The sequence below is a fragment of the Sesamum indicum genome, linkage group LG2 (genome assembly GCF_000512975.1).
Source record: "Sesamum indicum cultivar Zhongzhi No. 13 linkage group LG2, S_indicum_v1.0, whole genome shotgun sequence".
Lineage (NCBI taxonomy): Eukaryota > Viridiplantae > Streptophyta > Magnoliopsida > Lamiales > Pedaliaceae > Sesamum > Sesamum indicum.
The window spans coordinates 1,187,264-1,206,549 of record NC_026146.1 but is presented as its reverse complement, the minus strand read 5'-3'; the positions used below and the strand labels follow the sequence as shown (position 1 = coordinate 1,206,549).

General features: G+C 36.0%; 2 protein-coding genes across 2 annotated transcripts; both read right to left on the bottom strand.

Moving 5' to 3' along the window:
- LOC105176500 (nitrate reductase [NADH] 2) lies at positions 1,265–6,325 on the bottom strand. Its single transcript, XM_011099324.2, has 4 exons — positions 5,163–6,325; positions 4,327–4,467; positions 3,166–3,398; positions 1,265–2,753 (listed from the first exon to the last, which is right to left on the bottom strand). Exons 1-4 carry the CDS (start codon positions 6,199–6,201, stop codon positions 1,422–1,424), a joined length of 2,745 nt encoding a protein of 914 aa, XP_011097626.1. The 5' UTR covers positions 6,202–6,325; the 3' UTR covers positions 1,265–1,421.
- LOC105177722 lies at positions 10,991–11,565 on the bottom strand. The gene is made up of 2 exons (XM_011100965.1): positions 11,374–11,565; positions 10,991–11,215 (listed from the first exon to the last, which is right to left on the bottom strand). The coding sequence occupies exons 1-2, from the start codon at positions 11,563–11,565 to the stop codon at positions 10,991–10,993; spliced, it is 417 nt and encodes a 138-aa protein (XP_011099267.1).

Here is a 19,286-nt window from a genome sequence, read left to right as displayed (position 1 = left end):
ATGATTTCTAACAGAAATTGACAAAATATATATGCTTAATGAAAAGTTAAATAATTTTTTTTAAAAAATAAATATATTTTATCATATTTTAAGAAAAAAATATGTTAAAACAATAGATATTTGGTTACTCATTTTTATCTAAAAGAATAAATTTTTATATACATGTATTGTACCATTCGTTACTTGAGTCTGTAAAAAAAAAATTCGAGCTATTAACTGACTAATTATATTTTACTTTATTATAAATAAAAGAATTTTTTTAATTATTTTTTAAAAATTAAACTTGAAATGCAAAATTGTTAAAAAAAGAATCCTTTGAACTAAATATAACCTAAACTTCAGCTGATTATTGCAAATTTATTGTAACCCTTTGAAATAAAATATAATAATAAGAATTATAAGTAAGGTGATGGTATTTACAACGTGTCCTAACAAAATAATTAATTCATATACTCTTGCAATTGGAAGACATAATTTTCAATAATTGTGGACGTCGTGTCCTGGAATTTGGGACGTTGATTTTTCAATGCTGAGGAAAACCAATTTTGGCAGAGCTGATGAGCTACCTCCCAATCATGTGGAATTTCATCTCTAATAAAACCTCACTAACAGTTAATGCTGAAATTTCCACTAATTATACAACTGCTAATTGTGAAGAAAGACAAAAAAGGTGTCGTGGTCCAGCATTCATTTGTTGTAATTTAAAAAAATTATTAATTTATTCAACTCGAATTAATATATTTTATTTTTATTTATAATATATTTTAAAACGTAAAATATAATTTATTATATTCACGTAGAGACGAAGTGTTACGGCAACTAATTTCATCAGTCATAAAGACAAGGATGTTTATACTTTCTTGAATACAGTTAGGTTTTCCTTAATTTCACTTTCTAAATCTAATAATTTGTATTATTTTAAACAATTAATAATTTATTTTTCTCTTTCATCTAAAATTGATTTCAAACAATAAAAAATATATACTCATTTGGTTTGGAAGGAGAGCTATATATATCGATATCAGAAGTTGATGTGGGTATATAGTTTATCATAATTTGATTGGATTTAATGGGACCTAAATATTTGAGAAAAAAAATGATTAAAATCAAACAAGTAAATATTTAGGGAAATGAGGAAATTATAGGAATTTAAAAACTCTCCTTTTGATTAATTTAGAATACAAGTATTCTGTTACACTGTGTAGGTAATTACCTCCCATCGTCAACATCTCTGAATATGGAAAATAAAAGACTACTTTAAATATGGCACTAAAGAAAAAGAAAAATATCCGCAAGAAGAGGACATATCACAACGTTAAAATACACGAAGAAAAAATTACAATATAGACTTTATTTACAAGTCACGTACGGAGATTATAATTTCCACCCAGAATTATTACACTATATATTATTAATTTAATCTAAAACACCAACAATTTTTCCTTAGTATCGTATCCCATCTTTTCCAAATTTGGGTTCACCGCGAACTGCAACATCGGCGGCGGCCCACAAGCCAAGGCTAGGGTGGTTTCCGATGACTCAGGGATATGCTCTCTTAATATGCTTTCAGTGATGAATCCCAAACTGTATGTCCACCCTTCCTTTATACTCTCTTGAATAACATACCATACTTTGACTCTGTCGGGGTATTTCTCCGCCCATGCATCAAGTTCATCTTTCAGCAAAATATCATCCTCCGTTCGATTTGCGTAAACCACGTACATCTCCGTATCATCTTCTGGATCCTTCAGAATTGCCTGCATCACTTGATAAATTGGTGTGATTCCTGTCCCGCCGGCGATCATAGCAAGTTTCTTGGCAAACTTTTGTTTGCCATGCACGGTGAAGTACCCTTTTCCGTTGTACTCGATGTGGCCCAGCGGTCCTTTTACGTCTACTGAAGAACCCAATTCCAGGGAGTCGAGATGTTGCGACATTAGCCCACCATTAGGGAATTTTGGGTGAACCCCTTTGAAGTAAACTTTCACCACCAGCTCGAAGTATCCGACAGTGTCGACAGTGCTCGACGGTGTGTATGCTCGCATGCAGAGCTTATCATCAATGGTGGCACAGAGGAAAATGTGTTTCCCGACAGGTAATCCCAGAACTTGGTCTTCATTCGGCAATGCAAACCGGAACAATCTCACGTCGTGAGAGAGTGAAGTTTTGGCAACGAGTTTGCATGGAATTTTCTCACGCGGCACAAGGGCGACGTTCCTCGTCGTCGACGAAACTTCTTTAATTGGTGCTAAGTGAAGATTACTACTTGCGCCATGCACCGAGTTATTCGGGGAGGAATCCGCGGAGGCATAGCCAGTAGTGATCAGCTCACCGATTCTATAGTCCTCGAGCATTTTCTTGGCCTTGTCGGAGTGTATGGCATCAAATTCCTCTGTGCAATCGGTGCCAGCATTGATGAGGATACTGTCAGTGCCGCCGGGATGATCTTTGAGGAAGCGGGTGCAGTCGTAGACATGGCCGTGGACGATGATCCAGGCAGAGTCAGGGGAGTTGTGCTTTTTAACCTCGGAGATGGAGAACGTTTTGGAGGTTGTATTCATGAATGGGGAGGAGACACTCTTCTTTAAGGTTTGGTTCTCGTTGGAAGATTTTTCGAGGTGGCGCTCCTTCGCCATCCATCCGCCAGATTGGTTGCCGGGCTGAGTTGGGTGCTCGAAAACGATCCCGATTTCTCCCTTGTGTGGCTTGCACATGTTGGTTTTTACTCGAAACCAGCAGTTGTTCATCATCCCCTGTAAAAGTTAATTTTTTTTATTATAATTCTAATCACACCTATCTAATTATTAGAAAATAACTATCATATTTTGATTTTGAAATAGGAAACTTCAATGGTAAGGTAAAGAAACATCAGGGCAATGAAAAAACTCCAAGTCATTGGTTCTTACAACAAAGTATTCAGAGGATAATTATTATGTGACCACGTGCGGTTCCACAGGATCCCAGAATTAATTAATATGCCATTAATTGAACTGGGGGCTCTCAAAGGAAGAGCATATTAAATGATCCCATTGCCTTAAAGGAATAATGGACACAGAATGCTGGCACGTGATATCACATGGTCGGTCAATTATAATCCTATATTAATCTGTTTTTGATAATTATGTGTATTTGGACCACAATACGGTTACATATACGTAAACATACCATGACATTCCAGATGAGCTTCTCGGGCTGTGTGTTGAGGGTCTCATCCCATGCTCGGACTGCAATCTCCTTGGCCCCGAGCAGGTCGAGCACCTCCACCTCAAGTGACCAGAAGCACCAACACCAGTATTTCCCGTACTTGTTAGGCTTCTCGGGAATATCCAGCACACATACTTGCCATGTTTCTCCGCCATCCAACGTTACCTCCACTCTCGTCACTTTCTTCCCGCCCCCTGTTTATTCACGTAAATTTCTATGGATTAGCAATAATTCAAGTCGACTAATGCACCCATGTCCAAAGTCAAGACTGTAACTTTCATGCCGAATATTACCAGTTATAATACTAAAATACATAGGCAGATCTCTAACCTAACTAGGTTGGCGTTTGAAATATCGGAAAGTCAAGAATGTGGGCGTATAAGACAAAAAAGTGAAAACGGAAGTTTATTGTCCACCAATCTTCATAAACACAAGGATAGGTGCTTATGGGGATCCTACATAGGTGTAAAACAGAAAAAATCTGAAATGCTGGAACTCTATATTATACTCAACAACTTACATGTCTGTCGCTAAATATGATTCCACTCCCTACTTGCTCAAGTAATTATCAACAAAATAGTGGACAAAAACAGATAATCTACTGTCGACCCTGATGTTTTAATTAAATGGTTAAAATCGAGATTTTATAAATACATTTGAGAAATTCTACTGAATGTATAATTATTTATCCTATTAAATAATTATCTTGTTGATATATGTCTATAAATTATTTTTTAGAATATAGAGATGGTATTTTTAGGACAAAAGAAAAAGGGGAAGAAAATGAAGCTACTTTATTGGGCATGACAATATTAATGACGCTTGGTAGAGATAAATAATTGTCTCTAGCAAAGTTTGGTTTGGCGAAAATGAATACTAATTATGGAATGCTGTCTACATCCTAACAATTTGCAATGCATGATGATGATGATGATGATATCATCGGGCAGTCGGTTTGCAGCAGAATTATCTACAGTTGCTACGTACGATGTGCCTAGGACAATCTCGTCCGTCCACAGCCGAGGAATAGCATTAAATGATGAGCGTTGATGACGATAGTTCTAGTTTTACTAAATTACGATAAAAGCGCAGCAATTTAGGATTAATGTTGTAATAACTGACCAGAATAGGCGTATCCCCGCAAGGTGTAAGGCCTCTGAGTGGTCCAGGAGTTGATGGGCAATATCTCTTCGTGGCACGGCGTCGTAATGACCGAGTTGATGTTCAACTCGTTGATGATGTATTCAGGCTTGTACCACCAAGCTGTTTGCATGCCATTGCCATTGCCATTGCCAATGCACAAACAGAACCCATCAGCTTTCGTTGTAGTAATATACTAAACTACAAAAGCGCAAGTTGCTATGTTCAATGTGACTGCACAGCTTTTTATACACCAATCACCTCTCTCTCTGTGAGAACCCTGATGTGCTCACACTCCTAATCTGTTTCTATCATCCTAAATCACATAGTTAAATTATTATTTATTTTTTATTCAATTATTATAAATATATTACATTGATTGTATAATAAATTTAGATACAAAGAAACTCGATTTTATTAAATTTCTCAAATGAATTATAAGATATTTCACGCCAACTCTTATTTATTTATTTTTTTTGGCATGCACATTCCAAACGTGAGAAATATATGAATATACATGATAAATATGATGAAAATTTAACCTTAATTACTAAAATCTGTGTCTTAATTTAGAATTTTGGTTAGTTATGGAATGAAAATCATTATTGGATTTCGTATTATCGAGTCAAATTATCACTTATTGAATAACTGATTCTGCTATTGAGTACTTGTATACTAATTTAAGTGGACCAAATCCTAGAATTTGCTTCCCATATTTGGACTATGTGTGTGAAAATTTTTACTAAAAAATATCTAAGCATAAATAAATAATTAGAAACCAGAGACCATTTTTGTAAATTTATATGTGTTCATCGTACCTTCAGCGTTGGCTAGTTCGGCATCAACGTGGGATGGAAGAACCCTGTTGTCCTTGTAATGATAATAATTGTCGGACTCCTGTGTTGTAACGATTATGCGCTTCAACCATTTCACCATTCTCCCGCCGATGCAGCCCGGAATTATCATTCTCACCGGAAACCCATGATCCGGCGTCAATTTCTCGCCGTTCTGCATGTAAGCCAGTATGATATCCCTCGCTGGATCCATGGCTATTTCCTTCTTCAGGCTCGTCCCATATTTCGATCCGCCGCCGCCGGGCAAATCTTCTGCCCCTTCGAAACACACGTTGAGTGCGCCTTTTTTCTTGCCCATAATCCCACATCGCTTAAGAATAGCGCGTAGAGGCACGCCCCGCCACACCGAGGTCGAAACCCCGGCGGCGCCCCAGTTGAAACCGATGGTTTGTTTGACCATGTTTTGTTCCTTGCGGCGGTTTCCGGCGCAAACGAGTGTGACGGGCAATTCTCTGCTTGGGAACTCGGTTTCGAGTTGGTGCATGGTGAACCGCATGGGTCTTTTGACGAGACCGGTGACTTCGACCGTCCATTCTTCGTAGACCGCCTTAGGAACTGGCCCGTGGTTGCGGACGTAGTGGAGGGGGACCGGGGTGATGAAACCGTGGTGCATGAGGCGGGGAAGCGGCGCCTCTGCGTTGAAGGGGTGTTTTCCGGTGAGCCGAACCATGGAGGGGTTGCGCTCCACCCAGTTGTCGGCGGTGGCCTCGTCCCGCGAGTCGAGAACCGATGGTTCTAACTCGGCGTTGGCTTTCTTAATAGCCAAAGAGTAATCATTTTCGTCATCATCGTCCTCATCACTGGAGGAGTAATCAAATCTGGCATTGCCATTCATATTGGGCTTGTTGGGGAAAGTGATGTCGGCGGATGGAGGGAAGTTGCAGCCACGAACAGGGGAGTCGGACCGGCGCTGGGATGTCGGACCGGGTTTGAATGGGCGGGGGACGCCCTGGAAGGCCGGTTCAAGGCGGCCAAATTGCCGGTTCTCTACAGAAGCCGCCATGATGGTGGTGGTGGATGGGGGAGAGGGAGGAGAAGGAAGCTTCTTTGCTTCTCTTCAGACAATATTTTTGTAGTTGTTTTCTTTTTGTTTTTTATTTTTTGTTGGAAAAGTATGAGACGAGGTTGGGGAGTTTATATAGAGGGAGTTGGCGACTATTCCTCTTCAAAAAAATATTGTCCAAGCCTTGAGGCAGAGGACCCCACCCCCACCCCCACCCCCACCCCCACCCCCACCCCCTCAATTTCAATTAATATTAAATTCAATACATTTACTATATATACATATTTTCGTTTTAATTACGAATGTTTCTGCGTCCAAGGGGGTTGTGTGTTGAGCTCTTGGGTTGAGGTGAGGCCGTGCCCCGCCCAACAACTCGGCCCTGGTTTGGTTTTACAGCCACATAAAACCACGACAAATACGATGTTCGGTTTAATTTATTTTAAGTATTTTATAAAACGTTGGACTTTATTATAAAATAAGTTTATTAAGTATTTTGATAAAACAAAAATAAGAATTTATAATTAATTTAAAAAATTAGCAATTTCTTGTATTTTCTTTCAAAAGATTATAAGCTCCTAATATGTTATTTTTAAAGTTTATTTTTTTAAAAAAATAATTTATCATATACTTTGTAGTAGTTTATAAATTTTAAAATATCATATAAATTATTTTAAAAAACTCATAAACTGAGTTAAACACTGTCTTGCTAGATGCACACAGCTTGACGATCTTCACATTAATTGCAATTCAAAAGGTCAAAGTAAAAATTAGTAGTATAAATAATCAGGCTAGTTAGAAGAAAAGGGCTAATAGTAATTAATTTGGGGAAGAAAATCAGCTCCAAATATTGATTTCATTATAAACTTTGAGAAAATTTTCGAGTTTGATTGAATTTGAATTAATTGCATGATAAGTGTAATATATTTATTATGTGATTGATGTACAATTCAAAACAAGTGATCAACTACAACACATGTATATTACACTTGCTTTATAATTGATTTGATTCGACCAAATTTAATTTGAGTAAAAGACTTCCATAAACTTAATATTTTTTTACCTATAATTTATATTCAAATAATTGCAATTATAAATGGTCTAATTCTGTGAATAACAAATGTATATAGTTTGTTATTCTTTGTCGTATTTGAACTAGTGATGTATTGAATTGATTTTTAAATTTAAATATATTGAATAATGTAATAAATTTACATATTATTAAAAAAAAAATCTAATTTTACTAAGAAATGATCGCAATCAGTCTGTTGATTTTTCAAACTGCAACGAAAAAAATAAAAAAAAAACACTTAAGTTTACAGTGATTGTGTCTAAAGGATGTTGTTAAAAGAAAATGGATTGCCAAAAGTATTGATCCCTAGACAATATAAACAATTAATAGGAATCAAAAAAGAAAAAAGAAATCATTGGGTCAATTAAATCTTAATTACCTATATTGTATGTAACAGTGATGTTTCGAATAATTTGAGACGATTCGCTCGAACCCAAATTTTAAACAATAAATTAAAATTAAAACTACGAGACGATTCTAGCCAAGAATTGCCAAATTTGATAATCTCACGTCTTTCGCCAAACCACATATAATTATATTTAATTTCTACCTATAATTTATTTACATAAATTATTTTTATTTTATTATACATATATATATATTCATAAAAAAAAAAACTCAACATCATTATACGAATCAACCCTATTTTTTAAAAAATTGCATTAATACCTTACGAAAATGTCCGATTCTTATATAAACTACCTCTATTTTTTGACTGTTGATGATGATCTCTATAATTTTATAAAAAAAAATAAAAATAAATAATTTATGTAAATAAACCATAAATTAATTAAAGAGTGTAAATAGAATTGCCCATATATATATGTATCGAACTGTGGATAAATTACTAGAAATTATATATTATGCCATATCGACACGTGTACAACATAAAGTGCAGTAATGATATATGTTATTGTGTTTTCTATATTGCGTGAAACAATATTGCAAGGAAATTTCGTGCCGCCGCAGGTAACTGAATCCAACATATATTTGCAGTAAAATCTAGTCCAGATAAAACTTCCCCATTGCGAACACTGCACATATACAGCTTTTTAAGTGTAGTGCTGCTTTGACGATGGTTTGCACTTCGGACCTCCAACTTAGCTTTTATCTCCATAATAGTAATGTATTAATTAGTGTATTATTTGCTATATTTTGGATTTTATTTCTTTTTTGTTTTATAAGTATAATTCTAGAATATGCTACATTGTTGTCTAATTGGACCCCCTTTTTTTTTCATATATTATGTACACTTACTATGTATAATATACATGTACTCGTATTCAATCATATTATGTTAATACTTTCAATATTTTGTTTTTTCTTTTTTTTTTTTTTATGTGTGGGTGAGAGTTTGCACGTCAATATATTGATCGGATTGAGGTAGATGATGACCTTGCAGCTTTGTCAAAATTCTTAAGGCCTTGTTTACTAAGCCGGAAAACATGGGATATCCGCGTTAATCGGGCAATGCCCACCGTTTACTTTCCATTTGCGTAGCCCGGGACGAAACGGCAAGGCCCGGTAGTGGGCTGGACACCACCCCTCTTCTGAATCCGGTGTTGGGGGCTGGGATTCGAATCCCGTCCATTTATCCCACCGTCCCTCGCCTGCGAATTTTACGTTTGTATCCTTGCTTTTCTATCGGAAATGACGACGTTGTCCCTGGTCACCTACCGACTTCAATTCTTCTGACTTTTCATTTCCCACCATTATGTCCCCCGTCATTTCAAATCTTCACTCTACAGGAGAGCTTGTGCAACCACTCTTCTCTTCTTGGTGGCGAGGTGAGTTCTTCCAGTCCAGTCAGTTGCACGCTCCGCACACCGTGTATGTGTATCTAGTTCTACTCGTATTTCATTTTTTTGTTAGTGATTTCATATTTCTAGAATCGTTAATGAAATTTTTCTCTCTCCATTTCTAACTGCAAGATTCTGGGTCGGAGTTCCGTTACGCGTTCTGAAGTCCCCCGTCCGGCGTCCTCTGTCGTCTTCTTCGGTTAGGTCGGGAATAGTACGGGATCCGACGGTGAGTTCGTCTGAAACCCTTCGCCTACTCTTTAATACTAACCCTGATGCTTTCGTTCGGAACAGTTTTATCCCATTGTCTCCAATATTAAACTTGTTATTTGACATTTGAGTTGTAATCACTGCAGCGCAGTGGCATTGCGTGTAGCGCCACTGGAGACGATCTCGTCTCAACGAATCTGTCCTACTTCCGCGTTGTTCTAAACAGTTCTTCTTTTTATATTTTGGTTCGATGCCTACTCGTTCACATTACATCTTGTCCCTTCGTTCCGCCTCCTTCCTATCCAGTTTCTGTTGTTTTTTGGGTTTCATGTTTACAATGCGTTTCACATTTTATGTTGTGTTGACGTCCTTGACATATAACCCACTGTGTTGATATTGTGAATCTAATGATGCATTTTTCGGTGCAGGTTTGCTCACGGTTGGACACTTGTTCTTTAATCATAATATGGAACTTGGTTCTGATGAGGGTAGCAGCATGCTGTGCCGTCGTGGTGCGAACAAAGAAAGGTCTGCGGGCCGCCGCATGTGGACTATCCTGGAGGAGGAATGTCTCGTTGTAGCACTAAGGAATCTGGTGGTTACAGGTTGGAAATGCGATAATGGATTCCGAACTGGGTATCTTGGCCAGTTGGAGTCTTACATCGCGAAGCACTTCCCACAAGCCAATATCAAGGCGGACCCACACATCACCTCAAAACTGCACGTACGAAAAAAACAATACTCGACCCTCACCACTATGCTTACAAGGTCTGGGTTTGGTTGGGACGAAAGCCGGAACATTGTAACCGTTGAAGAAGACGCAATTTGGGATGATTACGTCAAGGTACGCACGTAAATGTATCGTCTCTTCCATCCTATAGCGAATGATGCTACCGTCCGTTACAATTATTGTTAACGTCTTAATATTTCTGTTCCAGTTGGATCCATCTGCCAAGGGGATGAGACAAAGGGCATGGCCATTTTTTCCGGCGTGGCGCGAAATTTTTGGCAGAGACCGTGCAACTGGAGAACGGAGCACGGATCCATTTAAGGAGGCCACCGAGGTTACGAACGAGGAAATTGCAGAGACGCAAGAGTGTAATGTGCCTCATGACGCTGGCATTGAGGAGACATGTGATGTAGGCCTTGAGGATGAACCGGATTCCTCTTTCATTCCCAATGTTGATCGCAGTCAGAATTCATCCAGTGCAGTGAAACGAACTGGAGGATCCTCGTCGAGGAAACGCACAGCGAGCGAGGTGGACGATGGTTTCCCCAGATTGGTTCAGATGGTTACTAATTTCTATGAATCAGCTGACGCGCGCTTGGGAAAATTGACCAGGGTCCTAGAGAATGAGTTCGGAGATCCGGAACATCGTTCGCTCATCTTGCAACAAGTCAGAGAGCTAGAAGGCTTGGACGAGAACGAACAGTTGATTGTGCCAAAGGCAAGCGTTAGTAATGTGCAGTGTACAGATTAAGCCGAAGCAATATATAGGAACGATATGAAAGATAAAAGTGGTTAGAGGATGTGGAATATCATGCATATATAGTGGGGAAGGCGAAGTTTAAAATTGACAAAACCGTACAAATGGCGAGAACTTACTTGTACACGGCAGGGCATGGTTTCAGATAAATTGCAAAAAGTAAAGGGTGGATGAACTGCCTTGGCTATGACAAAGTGATACAAAAGAGGAGTGAATAAGATATGTTAGATGTTGAACGCAATAAAGACAAACAATAGCCAAACAATTTGTGAGATCAGCACATAATTCATTAGTTTACGACGGCGCGTCTCCTCCGTTTGTAGGCGAGCATTGAGGCGTTTCATCTGGGTCTCGTACTCGGAGATGCGATTCAAGAGTCCAAGGATTATCTCTTTAGACCTGCGGCACATAGGGGGATCCACCCATTGGAACGTGCTGCAGTACTGACCCTGATTAGAAAGACTTGAACGTGAGGCACATATACAGAGGAATTACATTATAGATGGGCACCAATGCAGAAATCCTGTATTAACGTTGATTATAGCATTAACGGCACGTCAAGTCATCACTGTATGCGAATGAGTAATTTCGTAATGAAAGAACATACCTCGTCACCAGGGCAACCGCGAAACCAGCGTCCTGGATTCAGTATAGTCCATGATGTGCGTAACATAACATCCCTACCAGAACGGCAAAAACGATCAACAGGTTCATTTGACGAGTAAGACCAGTTCCCACTGTAGGTCCCACCTTCGGTGTGGCTACTACCGAATTCGTTGTTCGAACGAGGACTATCCATCATCGATGGCCTACATAGGAACAGTTGAGGGATGAAGCGTCATGCATTAGGAACCAACTGCTAAGCTAAACCTCCTAAATGTGTAATATGTAATGACAAGTAATATGTTTAACAAAAGCAACGTGAATGACTGTGGAACAGTAGCCGTGTTGTTCAACGACACAGTACGATGAAAGTGGAATAGCGCAGCTCACAAATAGCAGGGCGAGTAGCTGGTGTATGACAAATGTTTGACATGGAGCGAAGCTGTTAAGTACAAACGAAATAAAGCTGCGAATGACTAGGATATTGGGCGTTCTGTGAAGTAGTCAGTCAGGGATGACAAAATTCACTCAAGAATTCTGAAATCCAAACTACGGACTTCAATGTGGGGAAACAATAATATGAATAAAGAGCTGCAATTACCTCGTCAGATATGTTCGGCAAAGGTTGGGAAGCTACGGAAGCGCCTGTCTGGGAAGGGAGAATACGGATGTTAGGAAACCCTAAAACTCGACATAATGTTCGGCTAAAGATTACAAGTGGTGCACATATCGTGTTCATGAATGAGGGAAAGATTTTGATAACGCATAACTCACCGAGATTAGGGCGATTGAAATCGTCGACTCCAGTGATGGGGATTAACGAAGGCAGGTGACGGTCTTACGATGTTGGAGCAGAAATTGGGGATAGGGGAGGAACGCAGAAGACGAATGTGGGCGAAGGGGGATTAGGGGGAAACCTGAGGCCATTAATTTCGTAAAGTAGTGCGGGCAAATATGTAAAAGTAAAACAATGGTGAGCAAGTAATACATGGTAGTAAACGGGATTGCAAGGAGACAACACGCTTTTCATCCCAGCAAGTAAACGGATTGCAATCCATCCCATACGCCACAATCCAACATCCAATCCAAAGTTAATCCCGCGGGGTGACAAATGGTGCAAAAAAGTAAACAAGGCCTAAATGTCTTCTCTAGGATATGACTATCCCATACCCTTGAACTGGATGAGCACGTAGATTGACCTGCAACACAATGTTTGGTTTACTAAGATGGTCACCAACTAAAATCCTCCAAAGCTCAAGCCATGTTGGGATTATAAGGTAATTGGGGTTGCAGAACTCGATTTCAGGATATTAAATGCATACCTTACAAACGGAAACAACCCTTATTTATAAAGGTAAATTATATTGGACTGTACGGACCAGGTATCAGTTTCAGAGTCCTTAGATGGACAAAGCATTAACAGTTAGGTACTACGTACGTTGTCATGTCAAACAGAGAAAAACACGATGATTTTCATCCTATTTCATATTTTTTCACATTTTTAAGGACAAATAAGTTTTTTAAGGGTTTTTTTAACCAAATAATCCCGACACATATCCTTGAATAGAACATTTTTATGTGTATATATGTATGTAGTCAATAAAATAAAGAGTTGCGCAAAATAATGTTTTCTTCCTAAGATGGAAAGAACAATATCCAAAAGGACTATGCATGGTGCAAGAGAATGCAACTTACATTTAGGTCCTAACTAGCCAGTTCGAATGCCATATTCGTGGCCGCATTTTAACTACTCCACGGAATAAAATTTAAATGATAGGGATTATGTTTAAAACCCTTACATAAGTCGACAGTATATTGTATTTCATTTGATTTTGCACATAGTTCTTTGGTGTTTAATTAGCTAATTCAATTAATTTGAGGTGAATAGTTATTTATTTAAGCGTAAAATTATATGAATATGAATGTTGACGTGGAGACATTTCTTCATGGTTTTCGACATGGCCATAATTAATAGTCGTATATAGAAATCATAATGCATATACAATAATTTTAGTGATTATTAATATTTTCAAATTTATTTAAACGTTCATTACATGTAGAGAATTACGAAGAACGTGGGGAGATTATGTCTTTGGAACTCCTTAAACATGGGATTATTATCAATTCAAATTCTACATGAATCACAAATGATTGACTACATATACCTAGGCCAGAAGTTTATATGGCTCGTCAAGAATTAACGTTATATATATTCTAATGAATTGCGAACAAATGAATAAATATATATATATATATATAAATTTTTTAGTTATGGATAATTGTATGTTGCAGGGCGTATCTAGGGCTGAACTTTTCTCCTTTTTGTTTAAAGTAAAGGAGGAATATGGAGGCTGACTTCTGTGCCTCCATCTTTGAATGAAAGAGACTTTAAGGAGGAATATGGAGGCTGACTTCTGTGCCTCCATCTTTGAAAGAAAGAGAATTTTTTGTTTAATTCTCACGTTTTTTTTTTAAAAAAATCTTTTTATGAAATTATTTATTATATTTATTTTGTTTATATATACTGCGCAAAGTTTTAATTAATCGTAAGGATTATTTCCTAATATAGAGCTTAATAAATATGAGAGAAAAGACATATGCGCACGAGCTACAAACGACTCCATATTAAAAGAATTTGAAATTCATTACTATTTAACAAAGTCCGGTTCAAATTTAGAGTAGTTGACGAATTTGAAATTTAGGAATATGAAATCCCCGACTTCAAATCCGTTAATTCAAATGTAGCTTGGAGTTATTATTCCTCTACTATATGATATTCTTCAAATAAACATTAAACATTAAATTCTCTTAATAACAAAAAACAGTTTTTTTTTTTTTTTTAAAGTGACCCTATAACTTGAGACCTTATATGCTGTAATAATTTTGACATTACAACCACCCCCCACCCACCACCCCCCCCAAAAAAAAATTTCAACCCAAAAAGGAGAAAGGAGAAACCAAAATGACTTCTGATTATGTTTCAACATTTAAAAGCAGAAAAGGATCGTGGGGGGGGTGGCATGTAATTAGACAACAATTTTTTGTTAGTTAATTTAATTCAGTTAAGATATATAGATTATTATAATTTATTTTAATAATAATAAATTAAACAAGATCCTCCACTACCTACCATTAATCAATACTAATACAATCTATTATAATTATGTGCCTATTCACCAAATTAATAAATACTTGGAACAAAATGAAAGGTGGATGCATTTAAGTAATGGTGGGGCATAGCTTTTAAGTACACAGAATGACAATAATCATGGGGAGCTTTGGTAAAAAGGTTGGCTGAATTCAGAGGTAGGTGTAAAAAATGAGAGGGGCAACATATGTATAATTAGTGCAGTGAGAAGTGGCGCATGGGAATCCCAACAGCCAAATCCCATTCAAAACCAATACATGGGGCGGGTCGGGCTTCTTACTACCTATGAACGTACGTACACAGACAGACAGAGAGATGAGAGAGCAGCCACATGATGGAAAGAAAAACAGTGAGGGTAAGGGTAAGGGTAAACTAAAATAGAAAGGGTCAGAATTCACAACTGGGGGCGGCTAATTGAAGCCGATGAGGGTTATGGAGACAATGGCCTCTTCGTGATTCTTTGAGTCACCTTGGTTTCTGCAGCTCCTACCGCTATATCCCCTTCTTTTTTTTTTTTGTCCCCATTTCTATACGTATAATTCAGTATATTACGTTCTCCGTGTACGTATATTACTGTTAATGTCACTACATGTGTGTTCTAATAATTTAACAGATATATAACACGAATTACATATACAAGAAAATACTTTTGATCATCAGCACATTAATTTGAGTACGATTGATTACAATTTTTCACTGAATGAAAGATCGTATTTGTGACATGGGATTTTGTTCTTAGATTGGATTGTACGGGTATATTTGCTGTATTCGCAAATAGTAATAGTTTCATTATGATATAGATATCTGTCAAACGCGTTTTAATTTAAAGCACAATATTTATATAATGTTGACAGGTAAATATGACGCATAAAATCAAGAAATTAATTAGGTGCATGTATATGTATGGAAGCAAATGTTGATGTCCTTCGGCAGGACAAAAATTTTGTCAAATTGTGAAAGTGAATGATATCCATAGAAAAAAGGAAACTTCACAGTCGTTTCTTTCTGTCAACATGATTGAAACCATTTAGTATCCTCTCTCCTTACATTTTCCGATGTGACCACCCTCATTTTTAATTATTTTTATTTATTTATTTATTCTGATTCACAATTGGCTTTTTGGTGGAAATAAATTTAAAAAAAAAAAAAAAGAAAAGAAAGGAAAAGAAATGGATGGGAGATATTTGCAGTTATATATCTGGGTTTTTGTCCCTTTCTTCACTTTAAACAAGAAAGAAAAGCACACAAGAACCACAACTTGCATGAGCTTCTGTGGCAGTAAGCCTTCGGCTTCAATCTTCCTTATGTTCATTGCCTATCTCTTTCCTCTCCTCACGTGCCAACAATTTCATTACTTTGTGTTTTTTTTTCCCTCTAATTAAACTCATAATTATTGTAATTAAGGTCAAGGATTAATTTAGTTCTGATCAATATAGAGCCACAATACATGTCAGTTGGTGATTTTTTTTTTCAGATTGTATTTGGATGGAATGATTTAAAATTGAAAAAATAATTCAGGGGAATCGAAAAATTTAAATTGACACCCGGTCAATTAAATTTAAAATTATTGAATTATTAAAAAATTTATTATTAGGGATTTACAATTTCTATATTTAAATTTATCAATTCAATTTTTAACACAATATCAATGAATTTGAAATTACTACGATAAATTAGGATTTCAATTATTCTTATATACAACATTGTATATACTCATGATTAATAAAATATTATAAGTTTATACATGTAATATATAGCACAATTTATAAATAAAAGTGCACAAAAACACCACATCAAATTCACAACTATAATATGATATTTTCTCCCTACTACACATCTTCAAGCTCTATATTCTACATATATCTTCTTACAATACTCAATTTCGTATAAACTAAAAAAAAAAAAAAGGTAATGTTTGGTTCTCAAACTTTACTGAGAATAACACCAAAAAAAAAAAATAAAATATGCTAAATTCTTACTTAATTTTATACATGTCCTCTTTCTTTATAATTTACTCCACTTCCTAAAATTCAAAAAACCAAACAGAACATACCTAGGGTGATATTCCAAAGTGATTCTCTTCGCAAGAAACCCTAAAAAGTTATAGCCAATCATGATATACATATATTCCATCAAAGATTCAACCACCGATTTTATTCTACCAACCAAAGAACGTATGCACATACATATGTTCTTGTTTGGATGAGTACTTAGGAATCAATAGTCACATGCAAAACCCCATTTTTCCAAAGAATTTCAACCTACCTCTCATTGCTTTCAGATTCACAAATCAGCCAATCAATCAGTCGGTAAAATTGAGATTTTATGACTAAAAATCGTAGATTCGTATACAACCAGTGTGTGAGCTGCTATTGATCTACTTTGATAATAATTATTGATGTACGATAATATCAGTTATTAATTTGTTAAATACATATTTGGTATCAATAATTATCGTATACATTGATGATTGATTTTATTACATAATTGTATTCGAATCCTTGAAAAAGAAATAGAAAAGTAAAAAGAAGTTGAAGAAACATATGAAGAAGAAAAGTTGGAAAGCAATGGACTGAAATGTTGCAGTTGGAATCATTGACCAGATACTCTAAAAAAGTTGATCAGACTCTATTAGCTAATGCAAATGGCTTTTACTTCCCACTGCAGACATTAATATATGTAAGAATCATTGAACCCACAAAAGGTGGAGAATTGTATGATCATGCTCTATATATTATCCTTCATTTAATTAAATTAATGGTGCTATTTGTATTTGACCATTATAGTTTTAAGGGGTTGTACAAGATTTTATTTTATTAAAATTTAATTCGACCATACGAGACACGAAAAAAGGAGTATTGACAGATTTATTTTATCATTATTAATTTGTATTTTATGGTCGGTTTCTGTATATTCGCCAACATAAAATTAATGTTTAAAAAGAAATAATAACAATAATAAGAATAATAATAATAATCCGTGAGTGTATACCTTCTCATTTTTTTACATTTCTTCTGACGTAGAAGAGAAAGACAATGCAAATTTTTATACTTAGATACGGTATACGGTGATGAATACAAGAAAAGGACAGCACAAGTATAAAGAATAGATGTTTTTGGTGTTTAACTGGGCTTAAAAATGTGGGGCTACATAATTTAAATTCATTAAGGTCCTTTCGTTGGGTTTGTGGGTCAGTAAATGGGCTACATCAGTACACTCTGTAGCCCATATTAGTAAGAGGTATGTAAAAGGCCAGAGATGTAGGCCCAGTCAATGGGCTGATCAGGCTAACTGACTCAGTCCAAAAGGGCATTACGAGATCCCTTAGCCCACAGAGACTGTCATATATAATTTAAAGAGTTCGCTTAGAGGTTTACCTTAATTATAAATATTTATTTATTATTAAAAAATTATAAATAAATTCTTGAAATTTCAAATATTTGAATATATATTGCACTCTTACATTGAGGTATTAAAATAGAGTATTTGTAATTTAAGGAGAGCATTTATGATTTAGTGAACAATGAGTGGATATTTATACTTATAAATAACTTTAGGGATGGTCATAGTAATTTATCAATTATAATGTAAGTGTATTATCATTTAAAAAAATCTAAATTGAAGTAAGTAATATTCATGTATTTTCTTTTCTTGATTTGAACATGGTAATTTGAATAAAAAACAAAGTAGGAGATAAGGATGTGAAAGTGAATGATGGTTGGGCATCTAGAAATAATTGGACAGGTGGTGGAAATAATGTCCGTAGACTAATTGGCCATAAATTGACGAGGTCATCTCAGTCGCAGTTATTACACGTTCCAAGTCAAGCGGGGTGGCAGCTTTCGTCTCAAATCAACCCAACCTACTTTTTCAACCGCCCATTTACTACTCTTGGAATTCTTTTATCTAAATCAATTTTCGTTCAATCTTACATTACACTTTATATATAATTATTTCTAATTTGATCAGACTTGATTATTATTATTATTATTATTGAATTCAGATATGTATCCAAGTGAACACTCATTCAATGATTCAAATATATGAATATACGTAATCAGTTGATTCAAGAATTAATAATTCACGTAAGTTTGTATATGGAAATTTTGTTATCCAAGTTTTGAATTGAGAGGATCCAAAAATCCAATAAGCTTCAAGACCACAATGTTTGTTGCCGTGGGATACTCTAAAATTCAGGGATATATAATATTCATGCATGCATTAGATCTTTCAAGAAACTGTTATATTAGAATCTTGTACTAACCAAAAATACTACTGCCATATATGGTGGGATGATTAAACTATATATCAAAAATTTTAATTCACATCGAGTTTGGTTGAACCATAAAAATAAGTGCAATATATTTATAATGTAATTAGTACATAATTTTAAAAAATGATCAATCATATAATAAATGTATAATTTAAAAAAATGACTCTTGCGTCCTACTTGGGATGAAAATAGAACAAAAAAGTCTTTTTGGTTTTAATTGGAGAATAGGAACAGGGCGCGGGCGGGGTCCAGTGCAATAACTTTTCTAATTGTTATATATAGACGCTGCTTTCTTCAGTACCTTAAAACCACTTCATTAGTCACAGTGAAACTCAGTAGTTCCAAAGTAGACAAAACAAAAAGAAGAAGAGAAGAATGGATAATCATATGGGAGTTATTACTACCAAAGTGCTGCAATTGTTATTGCCACTTCTTTCAGTACTGTGTATGTTATCATATGCGTCTGTGTCGGCTTCACGACTCGGGGACGCGGTGG